The sequence below is a fragment of the Zingiber officinale genome, chromosome 11A (assembly GCF_018446385.1).
Source record: "Zingiber officinale cultivar Zhangliang chromosome 11A, Zo_v1.1, whole genome shotgun sequence".
NCBI lineage: Eukaryota > Viridiplantae > Streptophyta > Magnoliopsida > Zingiberales > Zingiberaceae > Zingiber > Zingiber officinale.
This window is the reverse complement of record NC_056006.1, coordinates 5,241,536-5,256,037: the sequence shown is the minus strand read 5'-3', so window position 1 is coordinate 5,256,037 and position 14,502 is coordinate 5,241,536. Positions and strand designations below refer to the sequence as shown.

At 40.2% G+C, this 14,502-nt stretch overlaps 2 protein-coding genes across 3 annotated transcripts; one reads left to right on the top strand and one right to left on the bottom strand.

Moving 5' to 3' along the window:
• Positions 1-279: 279 nt before the first annotated feature.
• On the top strand, positions 280-8,888 carry LOC122030870 (protein CLMP1-like). Of its 2 annotated transcripts, none has more exons than XM_042589919.1 (3): positions 280-2,913; positions 5,213-5,276; positions 8,551-8,888. In XM_042589919.1, the coding sequence occupies exon 1, from the start codon at positions 351-353 to the stop codon at positions 2,757-2,759; it is 2,409 nt and encodes an 802-aa protein (XP_042445853.1). In that variant the 5' UTR covers positions 280-350; the 3' UTR covers positions 2,760-2,913; positions 5,213-5,276; positions 8,551-8,888. The 2 variants fall into 2 exon arrangements, with proteins under 2 accessions (XP_042445853.1, XP_042445852.1); XM_042589918.1 differs by having other exon boundaries at positions 5,213-5,359.
• Positions 8,889-12,352: 3,464 nt separating this feature from the next.
• On the bottom strand, positions 12,353-14,044 carry LOC122032607 (1-aminocyclopropane-1-carboxylate oxidase 1-like). The gene is made up of 4 exons (XM_042591917.1): positions 13,866-14,044; positions 13,551-13,777; positions 13,140-13,476; positions 12,353-12,811 (listed from the first exon to the last, which is right to left on the bottom strand). Exons 1-4 carry the CDS (start codon positions 13,983-13,985, stop codon positions 12,503-12,505), a joined length of 993 nt encoding a protein of 330 aa, XP_042447851.1. The 5' UTR covers positions 13,986-14,044; the 3' UTR covers positions 12,353-12,502.
• Positions 14,045-14,502: the final 458 nt, after the last annotated feature.

The window sequence follows — 14,502 nt, the reverse complement described above, 5'->3', positions numbered from 1 at the left end:
TTTTTAACACGAATATATTTAAAAATTCTAACTCATATTAAATAATATACCAAATTAGTATTTCTAAACTAACATATTCATATCTCTAGTTTTAGGAGTCTGGTTTTGACCGATTTGTCAAATAATATCAAGCCCAGTGCTGGACATTTGTGGAATGACCCACGCACGCTCTCACGGCTTCCTCACGTGCGTCTTCGATCTCATTTGAGTCATTTGACTTCGAGTGGTAGGGCTTCCGCCTCTCTCTCTATGTATATATATACCCACCCACAACGCGATCATCGTGTCGTCCCCAAATCCCAACTCCAATCTCATCCGCTGCCTAAAGCCCTAGCTTCTCATTCGCCGGGATGGGAAAATCCGGCGACCAGAAGAAGAAGAAGAAGGGATCCCGGGCGGCTGCTGCCTCAGGCACCCCTGCCTCCGTCTCGACTCCGACGCCGACGCCGCCGCCCCCTCCTCCGACGCCGCCGTCGCATCCCCCTCCTCCGACGCCGAGCAACGGCGTCGTGGAGGTGGACGTGTCCCTCCTATTGAAGCGCGCCCACGAGCTTAAGGAAGAGGGCAACCGGCTGTTCCAGGCCAAGGATTACGTCGGCGCTTTGGGGCAGTACGAGATCGCGCTCAAACTCACCCCGCGCGGCCACCCGGACCGCGCCGTCTTCCACAGCAACCGCGCCGCCTGCCTCATGCAGATGCGTCCCGTCGATCACGAGGCCGTCGCGGCGGAGTGCTCGCTCGCGCTGCAGGCTCAGCCGGGCTTCCCGCGTGCTCTGCTCCGCCGCGCTCGGGCCCTCGAGGCCCTCTGCAGGTACGATCTCGCCCTCGAGGACGTCCACTCGCTGCTTGCGCTGGACTCCTCCCATCCGGACGCTCTCGATCTCGCTGGCCGCCTCCGCGCTGCTGTCGCTCCGGCCGCTCCGTCCGATCCCGGAAGTCGACCCTCTCCTGCGGCCCTAGGTGCCTCCGCCGTTCAGGTTGGCATTCCCATCTCCGGTCTCGGCCCTTGCCTTCCTGCCCGTTCCAAAAAGGCATCCACGCCCCCGCAGCCTTCACTTAGTGCAAATAAGCCGACCGTTCCTTCTCAAAACGATCATTGCACTAACTCACCGTCTCTTTCTAACGGCCCCCAAATCAAACCCTTTCGACTGGTTCCTTTTAAGCCTTCTAATGGCGAGGCCTCTTCCCAATCATCACAAGTCGTGTCACCTAGAGGCAGTTCGCGGCAAAGTGTCAAAAAGGAGGCTTCTCTAGAAGCAGCAGTGATCCGTTGGAGGCCATTGAAGTTCGTGTATGACCATGATATCAGGCTCGCCCAAATGCAGGCAAATTGCACCTTCAAAGGCCTCAGGGAAATTGTGGCCAATAGATATCCTTCGTCCAAGTCTGTGCTGATCAAGTACAAGGATGCTGACGGAGATCTTATAACTGTGACCAGCACCGCAGAGTTAAGATTAGCAGAATCTTTTGTTGACGAGCTCAATAAAAAAGAAGTAAAAGAAGGCCCTGGAGTTGATAAGGATGATAAACTGCAGCTATTGCGGTTACACATTATGGAGGTGAGCCCTGAGCAGGAGCCTCAGGTTCCTGAAGAAGAGGAGAAGCTTCTGGAGGAGGAAGGGCAGAACATTGATCAGTATGTTTCAGATTCAGTTAATGACGATTCCATTGAAGAAACAGTGAACAATGAGGTCATAAGGATGGGTTCAGAGGCTGAAAAAGTTGCAAAAGATAAGATTGGAGTGCCACACAAAGGATGTGATCATCCTGAGTGTAAGGAAGTTGAGATTGATGATTGGCTGTATGAATTTGCTCAGTTGTTTAGGAACCAAATAGGGATTGACCCTGAAGCACATTTAGACTTGCATGAGCTTGGAATGGAGTTGTGCTCTGAGGCACTTGAGGAGACGGTGACTGGAGAGGAAGCTCAAGGCCTGTTTGACATGGCTGCCGCTAAGTTTCAGGAAGTGGCGGCCCTATCTTTCTTCAATTGGGGAAATGTGCATATGTGCGCTGCAAGGAAACGCATCCCTCTGGATGAGTCTGCACCTGAAGATGTCATGGCTGCACAGCTTCAAACTGCTTATGATTGGGTCAGTGAGCGGTATGCTCTTGCTGGGAAAAAATATGAAGAAGCACTTAGAATCAAGCCTGACTTTTATGAAGGTTTACTTGCCTTAGGACAACAGGAATTTGAAACCGCAAAGCTCCACTGGTCATTTGCACTGGCTAAGAAGCTGGATCTATCAACTTGGGATTCTTCAGAAACAATCAGACTTTTTGATGGGGCAGAGAAAAAGATGAATGCTGCTACTGAGATGTGGGAGAAAGTGGAACAGCAGAGAATAAATGAGCTTAAAGACCCTGGAAAAAGCAAGGAGGATGAGTTGTTGAAGAAGAGAAAGAAGCAAAGAGCTGCAGATGGCCAAGGGGAGTTATCAACTGAGGAGGCTGCAGAGCAAGCGGCAGCAATGAGATCTCAGATACATCTGTTTTGGGGCAACATGCTCTTCGAACGTTCCCAAGTTGAATTTAAGCTTGGTTTTGGCGACTGGAAAAAGAATCTTGATGCTGCTGTTGAAAGATTCAAGCTAGCCGGGGCTGCTGAAGGGGACATATCTACAGTTCTTAAGAAACATGCGTCCAATGAAACTGAAGCAGACTGCAATGAGAAGAAAATTACAATTTCAAGTAATGCAATATCTGAAGCAAATTCCAAGGATGTGGATAAACATATGCTGGAAAATTGTCATTTGTAGGGCTTGGTTGTTGATCAAAATGTTAAAATGAATTTGGAATATCTGTTTATCTTGGGCAAAAGTCTAACTTATCATTCTGGGAACCATCTTAGTGGATGATGTGGTATTTTTGACTTTTTATTGGAGCAAGTATCCTGCTGCTCTTTTCAATGAGGTATGTATCTCTAAAGAAGTTTTAAATCTAAATGAACCTCTTTTTCGTTGAGACAAAAATCTGTGATTACTGAATGAACCTATTGATGCATGCATTTCTGTCTAATCACAGTTATCTCCTTAGCCGTATGAGTAGATGCAGTTCTTTCTGATTCATGGACTTTTGTTTGATATTATTGCGTGTGAAAATCTATCTCCTCAGAGCACACAGCTTTTAGTCAGATGTTACAGATTAGAAAATAAACATAGTATTATAAAAATGCAATATTTTCTAGTAAAACTATTCAAACATTCAAATCACTCGGGAGCACAAGCAATTGAGACAATGGCTAAGTTATTTCTTTCATGATCTGGGTTCTGATATGGTGGATTTCAAGTTTCAGATATTAAATAACTTGATTTGAAAATGCATTTGAAATGCTAATATTTATATGCATCAGTATAGCTTCGTGACATCTTATAGACTTAATAACATGATTTTATATTCTAGTGAAAATGAAATAGAGTTATTGATTTTGAAAAGATCATTAAAATTCTCTGCTTCAAAAGACTCACTCTGAAATATTACACAATTAGCGTTCATCTTTGTTTCAGCTTCTAAAGGCAAATGAAACTTTAAACCTTTTTTATTTGATATTTCTGAATCTGCATCACCAACTGTAGGATGACTAATATTTCTATTAGGTTTTCCTGTTGCTGGATAACCTAGCTGGATTTAGGTTATTGATCATATGAATTGGGTTATTAAAATTTTCAGTTTTGTGCATTGGCTGATATGAAACTGTTTACAATATAAATTGTCTTTCAGTTATTGTATCTGGATGCAAAGTAATTTGAGTTTCTTTTTTTTTTCTAACGATTTCAATATGATGTTATCAGAATGTTATTGGGGGAAGATTATTAGCATGATTGATCTCCTCAATTAACTAAAATTTATCATGTATAACAATGATAGAGGAACTAATGTTTCTGGATCTTTAACAGTAGCATTTAGTATCTGCTATTGCTTTTCAATCATTTAATTCTATTTCCATAATGTTTTTATTAGTAAATATAATTCTGTAACCATAGTCAGATGAGAAGTAATAACAAAGATGACCAATGTTCTATTTACTTTGCATACAAATCCACAATATACATTTGCCTTATAATTGCTATTACTCATTTTTTTTTAAAAAAAATTTAATAAGCATTTGATTGCCTTTTAAAGGTGCAATAATCCTAATTAAACGAAAATTTCCTTTGTAGAAGATAATAAAAATTATTTGTAACTATTGTAAAGTCATAGGCATTGAATGCTAGTCTCAAGATATAAGCTTTTTCAAACTTATAAGGGAAAATTTTGTTCCTAATTTCAGAAGAATCCAAGGATACAAAACTTCTCAAAGAAAATAAATGAAAGGAGTCAATGAAGAGTTTGATAATGTTGATGACTTGGACATGCCAAATAAGATTAGGAATATGAAAAGATCAATTCTTGAAAAAATTAATGTAGAAAGTGTACACATTGAAGATAGTTGCTAACATTGGGAGGAAGTATAAAATGTGAGGACATGTTTGGAACTAGGAATTATTTTAAAAATTAAGTCAGAAAACTATAAAAATTGAAGTAATTAAAAGTGATTTAAGAACTCTGAATATTGCAAATGTTATAGCCTCGCATAGTGTGCTGATAAAATCCATGCAACCATCTTCAAGTAGTTGGGACTAATGTTGCTTGCATTTGTATTATTGATGGTGAATCTCTTACAAAAAATTGTTGCAAATCCTAGTGGAAATCTATATTGAGAGAAAAATCATTGGTTAAATTAAGCATGGGTTTACTTCGATGGATAACTAAGAGGGGAACATTAGAGGAAGGAGAAAAGGAAACATATATATGCATTGATTAATTGCTGAATTCATGTCATTTTGTAACGGTTCCCTTCCAACTCTTGTCTATCTTTCCACCTATATACTAAGTCTATGGCCTTGTTTCCACAGATAGAGATGGTAAATTGAAAATATAGAGAAGACAGTTTTAATTCTCTCATTGAACTAGTTTAATCAGCTTTCGCTGTGATTTTGGGCGGATGAATTATTAATGATGAATGCTTAAATTTATCGCTTAAAATATTTGTCCCCCTTCATTTTTTGTCAAAGAAACAAGTGATGCTGGATTTATCTCACTGCCAATTCATTGCTTGAGTTATCTATTCAAGTAAACAGGTTCTCAGATAATTTGTTTACTGTTCTATACTTATGTCATTTTATAGCAGGTTAAGAAGTTTCTTAATACCATTTGATCTTCCTTGGTGTAGATATCATTTCAATTGTTTCAGGACGGTTTGGTGATCATATCTTGCAATCTGAGGTTATACGAAGGTTGGTGTCCTGGCTTGATGAGACTTTACATTCTATATCTGTTAAACTTTGGCTGAAATGACATTTTCAAACTCTTCGACAAGGTTATATATCATTACATTTTTTTTTCAAGCACTTTCATGTTTAACACATCGCTTCTTACCTTTTGATTCTCTTGGAAAGAAAGCATGTTTTACCTGTTGATTAACTTGAGATGCATGCAAGTAGTGAACTATTGTATAAATTTATATATCACCCATGATTAACTTGGAAAGAAAACCCTCTTTTTCATTATGTCAAACCAACCAAATATAAAACAGCATTTTGTCTCCTTGGCTTCCTCTTCCCCTCCTTCCACTTTTTTCCCCTCACCACTTTTCCTTTCAAGTAAACATAGCCCATAGGAGATCTTTTGGACAACATGGAGTCATGAATATCATTTGTCCTATTTACAGAAAAGTAGATGCCTTACATTGTACAGCAAGATTCTTGACAACAGATATATAATATTATCATCTACTGGCATCTACATTATTTGGCCAAGGGCGCAAAGCAACCCTACATTTACACTCTGTTTACTTCGAGCGAAGTTGTCGGCAGCCTTGTGCAAGTTTGGTCGTGCCCCCGAGCGAGGATGCTCACGGCTTGCAGCCACATGAGGCAGCCATGCAGGGTTGCCCATGGCTTGCGGTTGCGCAAGGCGGCTGTGCAGAGCAGCATTGGGCCGGCCGCACAGTGCTGCCTGCAGTGCCTCCAGTGTAGGGCCACACGAGGCGGTCGAGAAGTGCCACCTGTGCAGGGCCGTGCGAGGTGGTAGCACAAGGTCGCCCATGGCTCGTGCGGTTGAAGGCAGAGATGCGATTGGGAAGTAAGACGGCGGAAGGAAAGTTCTATACGATTTGAGCGGATAAAAAAATATCCAAATATTAATCCTGGGATGGATTCTTAAATCCGCCCATCTATTATTTTATAATAAGTAAACAGTGAAAAGGATAAGTAATTCATCATTTTTCATGAAATAAACACTGGAAAATTTTCTGCACGATTTTTTTTTTTTTAATTTTTAAATCCGTTCTCTCAAGTATACAGGGCATTAGTAATTTATTATTCCCAAGTTGACCCACAAACTTGTAATGTTCCTACTTTTCCTTATTGCAACTTGAAGTCTAATGTAATCTTAGCAACCAACTTCAGTTGTTGCTCCAAATTGGCCCATGTAACTCGTTAGATTTGAATGACATATCGAGAATATTTTTTCAAAAAACTAAAAGCTTTTTTTTTAATCAGTATGCTCAACATTAGCTTTATTTGATCCATGGTTGAGTTTGATCAATTCTTATTTTCTGGGTTAGGACTTGAACCATTCCTTATTTGTGCTAGTTGTCATTTGAGCTCATCAATTGATTCTATTTTCGCAACACTACTTGACTATTAAATCATGGAGAGCCTGAATAGAAGTTAATCAAACCAAAAGAACTCATATCACCAGTGTTGTTAAAGGTGCGCCTCGGGTGCGCCCGAGGAGAGGCGTACCAGCCATCACCTTTGGGAAAGCAAGGCGGGCGCTATCATTAAGGCACACACTTAGGCATGCCTAGGCGTGCCTTTGCACCTCACCTAAGGCGCGAACGAGGCATGCCTCTTGGACATTGATGTAGATATATTGCGGGTGGATCCCACATGGAGGGGGTTTTCTTAGTTTTCCTTCATAGAGAAGCAAAGGGCATGAGGGAGAAAAAATGCCGACTTTCCCTTTTCTACTTCTCTCACACGCGAGCATGCCGACTCCTCCCCTTCCTCTTCACGCGCACGACTCCGTCATTTTCGCGCCCAGACGTCGCCGCCACCGCCCTCTTTTTTTTTCCTTTGAAAAAAATGTTTTTAATCAATTTTTCTTTGCTCAAAAAACGTTTCTTTGGTCATTTTGTTTTGATGAACTTCGTTGATTTAGATTAGAAACTTGAAAATTTGAAACTTTTATTAATTTCATGATGATGTTGTTTTGCCTGTCATATTATGTGTCTCATGGCTAGTGATTTGATATTTGTGTGGGTGAAATATTAATAATTATCATATTGGACATATTATATGAGTGTGTTAATAGTTTAGTAATCAAATTTCTCATTTTTTTATTTTTTTTTTATTTTTGCGCCTAATGTTCAAGAGGCACGTGCCTCGGGCTTTAGGAGCCCTTTGTGCCTCGGTGCACCTCACGCCTCTAACAACTATGCATATCGCACACACTTGATATGTCAATTTGCGGGTCACATTACCTTTGTTTTATTCATGGTTGAGTTTGATCACAACTCTTATTGTCTAGGCACTGCTACTTAAATCATTCCTTAGTAAGTGTCATTTGAACTTATCAATGGACTTGATTATCAAAACACTACTGACTATTAAAGTCAAGAAAGTTGGAATAGAAGTTAATCCCACTAAAAGAACTCCTATCACTCATCTAATTTGATTTCCAAAATATTATTCAACTGTTGAAGCTGTCACTAGTGCAAGTCAAAATTTAGCAAGATTGAGAAATCAAGGGTGTGTTTTGGTAAATTATCTATTTTTTGTTAATTTTTTTTTTTTTTTGTAATAACATGCTTGTCAATATTTTGGAACATTTTAGAGCAGTCGTGCAGTTTGTTCGATTGGCCTGTCGATTCAACCAATAACTGAGTGATTCAAAGATAGACACAAACATTATTTGTTTCAAATCAGATGAGCAGTGTTGAACATCCTAGGATTTTCTGGTTTGTCTCTCATTCTTGCAAATTATCTTTTTCTAAATGGCAAGCAAATAGCAAAAGAAGCCTAAATGCCATGGCATATCCCTCGCATAGGAACATGGAGGAACCCTACTTTTTCTCCCCTTGTCATCATCCCTTACCTCACACTTTGTCTTGGTGCATTTGTGTTCGAGAATCAAGATAGATATCATCCTCTTGCCTTTTTAAGTTGAGAATCCATCTCGGGGCAATCATTATATATTACTTCTCCATTGAATGCTACATAAAATCAAATCATTATTGATGTTTAGTTTTCATAGATAGTTTTAAACACATCAATGTTGAAACATGATTAACAATGATAAAACTCAAAAGTGACAGACAATACATGATTTGAATCATTAAACACATTTGTTGTTGTTGTTGTAGTATTCTTGACTAGTATTACTTTTGTTATATTTTAAGCAATATTCTCCTTTATCCTAATTTCAATTAGCAAATTTCTGTATTGGTGCATTTCCTCATCCATACAAAGTGTCTATGAGCTGATGAATTCTCTTGTCTTATAGTTGCAAGTGTAGGAGGCCCCCCCTTCTTGTTGTGCCTTGTTGTGCTTCTTCTTCGGCAGCTTTATAAAAGCAGGTGAGGTTGCTCAGGTGGGTTGTCCCCCACCTCCCCCAAATGCATGATTCGATTCCATCGACACATATCGTGTCATCGCCACCACATCCGTCTCTTTGTGGTCTAAGTCGCAAAGTAAAACATTGCCTTCAATCTCGTGAACTTGCCTTTCAATTTTAACTCATCTGTCTTGTTTTGGTTTCAGTTTGAACAGAGATTGCTTAGTATTAGTTGCTCGTGTTAATTATCATGAATTCTTACTGTTATTTGACTCATCATTTCAGTTTGGTTTGGATTCATATGTTTTTGCTTGTAAAATGTTTCCTCGCATATGGAAAATAAGAGTCGTGTTTGTGCAAGATGATGTGATTATGTGCATAAGTCGTGTTTGTTAGGCATGATTATGGTACTAAATCCATGTTTCAAGCCTTAAAGTTATCTAAATGCTGTCACCAACTAAAGCAATCAAAGGTCACAGTTGTATTGACAATTGTAACTTTTGTACCTATCTCAGAGATGTTTTAATATGAGAAACCTTTGTGAGACCGGATCAGTCGTCTGGATTTGATATTATCTAGTTCATTAGTTTTTTAATATGGAAAATTGATGTTTACTTGGGAGATTTTGTGACGTCTTAACCACTTGTGATAACAAATTTGGTGGCATGTGTTTAATTAAGGCTCTAAACGAGCTAAATTTTATGGTGTTTGAGTTTATTTGATAAGGTAGTCGAGCCAAGTCAAGTTGAGTTTAAAATGAATTAAGGTGTTGAAATAATTATTTATAGTTGTTTTGATTATTTTTTTTTATGAGTTTGAACTTGGTTTGTTTAGATGTTATCGAGTTTTCAATTACGTTTGTTTGATTTTTAATATTTTTACATTTTAACCTTGTTTGGTTAGTTATTGGATTTGATAATATATTTTTTTTCATTTGATCTTATTTATTTATTTAATATATTAATAAGAGTTTTATCAATGATGATGTGGTGATAAGGAGGGGTTGTTCCGCGGAGGATAGTTGTTACGGTGGATGTCAAAGTTAAGGCGGTCAACGTTCAGATATTATCTACCAGTCGAGCTATCATGCTCTGATCGGGAGGAGAGGGTTCCGGTCCCGCCTTTGACACGGGGAGGTGTTAAATGACCGATGTTTAATGGGGTATTAGACGCTGGACGGAGGGAAGAAATGGTGTGCAGAAGCCGGGCCGAGCAGTTACCTCGCTCGCCCAAGCATCGGGACTCGATAGGTAGAGTGGAACTTCGGCTGAGCGGACCTGACACAAGTAGAGTGGAACTTCGGCCAAGCAAACGTGGCACAAGCACAGTGGATTTCTGGCCGAGTGGACGCGACACAAACATAGTGGAGTTCCGGTCGAGCGGACGAGACATAGGAACAGCGAAGTTCCGGCCGAGCGGCCAACCTGCTCGGCCTAGCGGCCAACCTACTCGGCCTAGCAGCACACTCTCTCTGGTATCCATCGACATCCCTTTGGGAGTTAGTGTCGCCCACATCAGGCATGGACAACCAGAAGATCGTACGGCGGAAGCTTCCACTGTACTTCAGAGATATGCTCAGCCTTTTAAGGTATTGTGTCAATGACACTTTACTGACAAATATTTTTAAGGAAAACTTTGGGAAGCGCGCTCACCTTTGGAAGCATGCATGCGTGTTACAGGAGCTCTATATAAAAGAGGTCCAAGCATCAGCGGGGGTACGCAATACGCAATAGACACTGTTCTCACTAATGTTCATTCTTGTTGCTCCGCCTTCTACTTCATCGTCGGTGACTGACTTAAGTGTCGGATGGTCAATACTAGAGATTCCTTTCCTGGCTCGATACTAACGTAATCTGTGTTGCAGGTCGGATTGGAGTCCACAAGAGGTCAGTGGGAGCGCCACATCTCCAGTTTTCTATCTCATCGACTTCCGGACATGATCAGATGAATATAGTTTATAAATGTTGTTCGTAAATATTAATGAACTAAATATATATATGTTTTTGTTTGTTTAGTTTAATAAATTATTTAAATTTGTTCATTTAATTGATATTATGTATTGAATAAACATAAAAAATTCTTATTAAGTTGAATATTATCTTCCCTCACGTCTTGATCATTTTACTAATGATCAATAGTCATTCATGATTTATTTTCTCCATATTAATTTAAAAATTGATTGATGAAAATATTAGGGAAGAATAAATCATCTTTTGTTATATTATTAAGTTGAATATTAAATTTATTCATGAAGGTCAGATCATTTAGAATCCTACATTTAATATATGTAACTTGAGTCTGCAAAATATTTTTTATACAATAAAGTATTTTCTCGTGAAAAATTATACTTATTTTTTCCTAAGAATATATTCTCAATGAAGTTGACACAAACATGGTTATGTATACAGAATCATCACTCAACATGGTGGTGCTACTAAATGCATAATTCTTTCAAGCCGCAAAGGAATTCAAAGTAGGGTTTCTTACAATAAAGTGGATAGAAGGTCTATTCAAAGATGGTCTTGTTTATTATTTTCTCGTGCAAAAGTCGTGAGACAAAAGAAAGTGCCTTGAGAGGTGTTTCTTCTGCTTTACCTTATTTCACAAAAAATTTCTCTATTTTATTTGTCTCGTTAGATATTTCTCTTCTCTTTACGCAACTAACCCTAAACGCAACTAACCCTAAGTATCCGACACAAGAGTATAACTTAAACGTTAAAAACATACTCTAAATGTCACATTTTTCTTTTACTTGTGATCGTTACACAATGTGCAATTGCATCGCAACTAGAAAGGTATATCCTAGGACTTGGTGCAACGATAAAGACATACATGGACAATTCGATAGCCAGAGTTTGATTCTCATGAAGGCAAGGAATACATTCGTCATGATCAAATTCTTGGACAAAGTTGGCTGTTAGATGACACTGCTGCTAGCACTTCCGGATTTATCAAAGTCAGCTGCTAGGTGACATTGCCGTTCACACTTTTAGAAAGCCGTTCACCTCCAAGATTAATCGGACCAACAACTTGGATACTTAAATTATCAAAAAAACTTCTATTTAAGTTGTAATAATAACGTTGCATTGGCTTCTTATGCCACTAAATTCAACTTTTTTTTTTAACAAAAACTCTTAAAAGTTCAAAATGATTAAAACATTCTTCCTTTTTGCACTATCTAGATAGCACCAAAGTGTCACTCTTCCTTTTATTTAGTATGATTAACAAATGAACCAATCAATCACAATTTCCCTAATTTAGTGACTTAAAAGCTTGCCCTCCTTGTTTCCTAAATTGAAATACAAATAGTCTGTGGGAAACTTTCATTTTGCCCCTTTAAACTTTCATTTACTTCAATTTGCCGAACGTGGCTCCACCGGTAACTTAATGATCATACGAGCAATCTAGTGTAACCGAAGAGACAAATTCATGAATGATTGGTTGCTTGAGTTATAAAGGAAGTAGAAGCGGTTGCCGCCTAGGCGACATGATCGTTTACTCATCGATTTGGCAGAGAAATATACAACATGTTGATGACCCATGGCCTCTTAGTGTGCTCCACGTTTGTCTTGCTACTAAAAAAGAATTGGTTGCGGCCACAACCTTCAATCTCATCATACAATACTTCGACAGTGGCCCTAAGTCTTGACCGACTCAACCAAACGATCTCATGGAGAATGGCGGAGACATTGAAGTCGCACGATGCAACTAAATTTACGAGCAAATCAATTCGAGGAAAATAGACCAAAGCTACTCACATAGTGCTATCGCATTTATTATTTTGATCATTACATCGACCTATTACTTGTCTTATACATAATTTAGACGACATTTTAAACTAAACTTCATAATTAAAATGACCATCATATGGATCAAATTATTCTTAATCTCTCCCTTAATCTTAAGTAGTGGAAATGGGATGGGCATTTAGGGTTTCCATGGCCTTCATGGCCTTGAATCTCGGTTCCTTGGCCTCAAACTTTTTCTCAATATAGAGCTTCATGTAGTCCTCGAACACAAATTTCGGATACATCTCTATTTCCTTCTCTTCCTCTTCTTCTTCTTCTTCATTGGCCTTGACGAGAGCCGGTGCCGGGTAGATGACCGCATCAGCACCGGGGTTGTAGAACGATGCAATCGACATTCGGTTCCCGTCGATTTGTGCCACCACTCGGTGGAGCACACTCTTGTACTTGCCATTTGTGATGACCTGAATTCATAGAACAACATGGTGAGTAACTCATTGATGCTTGTCGCATAACCGGCTTTCTTTCGATTGTTTGTTCATCTAACTGATTGAACCGATCGAACCGATTTCAATTTGAAACATATTTCTTATTCTTCAAGGACTTAAGACTGTTGAATCCAATTGCAAATTTTCATATCGAACTGATCTTTTATCGTAGATCAAAGATGGCCTTATCTGATTTGGTTTGATTTGATTTGGTTTGGTTCGATCAATCTGGTCCGATTCGATCTAAAATAAATAAATAAATAAATAAATAAATAAATAAATAAAATTAAAAAGAAAGACGGACCTCAAGCTGGTCGCCGAGGTTGACGACGATGGCGTGCTTCATCGGCGGCACGTCGACCCACCGGCCATCCTTGAGCAGCTGCAGCCCGCTGACTTGGTCGTCCTGGAACAGCAGTATGACCCCGCCGGCGTCGGTGTGGGCCCTCAGCCCCTTCACGAGCTCCGGCCGCGAGCACGGCGGGTAGCTGCTGACCTTCGTCCCCAGCGTCGGCAGCCCTTCCGACCCCCGGAACGCCGCCTTCAGGTACCCTTTCTCCAGCCCCAAGTTCTCATCCATCAGCTCCAGCATCGTCTCCGCCAGCTTCTCCACCGCCTTCCCGAACTCCCCCATCGCCGCCCTGCAAACAACCGGTTTCCTTTAGCTCAGTTAACTCCGACAGTTGCGTCGCCGCCGAACCAGCTTGCTTCTTACTTGTAGTCGTCGTCCATGCCGGGGGTATAAGAGACGTCGGAGACGGGGAGGTGGCGGAGGAAGAAGGTGCTCTCCCAGTCGACCTCGGCTAGCTCGTCGGGCCTCTTCGTCGCCAACGCCTCGCGCGCGAAGTCCCGGAACTTCTCCTCCCGGCGCTCGACGTAGTGCGCCTTGGTGAGGCGCTCCACCTCGTCCATCAGCTCCAGGGACACGCCGTGGTTCACTAGCTGAGATGATCGATCGGTCGATCGATGGCGGAGAAGATTTGAGTAAGAAGAAGGGGAAATAACAAGGAAAGGAAGACGATGGGCGGACCTCGAAGAAGCCCCAGTTCTCGCAGGCGTCGCGGAGGAGGGCCATGGCCTGCGGGCGCTCGTCGCCGGCGGCGAGCTTGGCCATGTCGAGGACGGGGAAGGAGTCGCCGGTACTCTCCATTTGGTTGGACTGCTCACGCTCTGTTTTTCCTCTGTTTCTCTGCCGCTGAGTTGGGGACAGCTTGGGGGTACCTTTTTTTATAGCCGTTTGAGGGGTGTGTTTTGAATTTTTCTTTTTCAGTCCGCGTAAAAACTAAAAATGATATCGTTCATCCTAAATAATTTAATATCATCAATTCCATGATAAAAATATAAATTAGTAAATTATATGGTTAACTTATGGAAGGTCTTACAATCTAATTAATTTTGAAATAGACCGTTTAACCTCATATTTCGTCCGCCAATAAAATTCAAGAAGTACGATAACTCCTAACAGTTGGGCATATAATCATATGTAATTCTTTTGGTTTTAACAAGTAATATTAAAGTCATGATCCATATTAGATATTATGTAGGGTGATATTGAACGAAATTGAAGTGAGACGTAGAACAAGTTAAGAATGATCGGATGCTTAAGGAGAAGTTTAAAACAGGTCAAAAGTGATCAGATATTTATAAAAATATCCGGAATAGGTCAA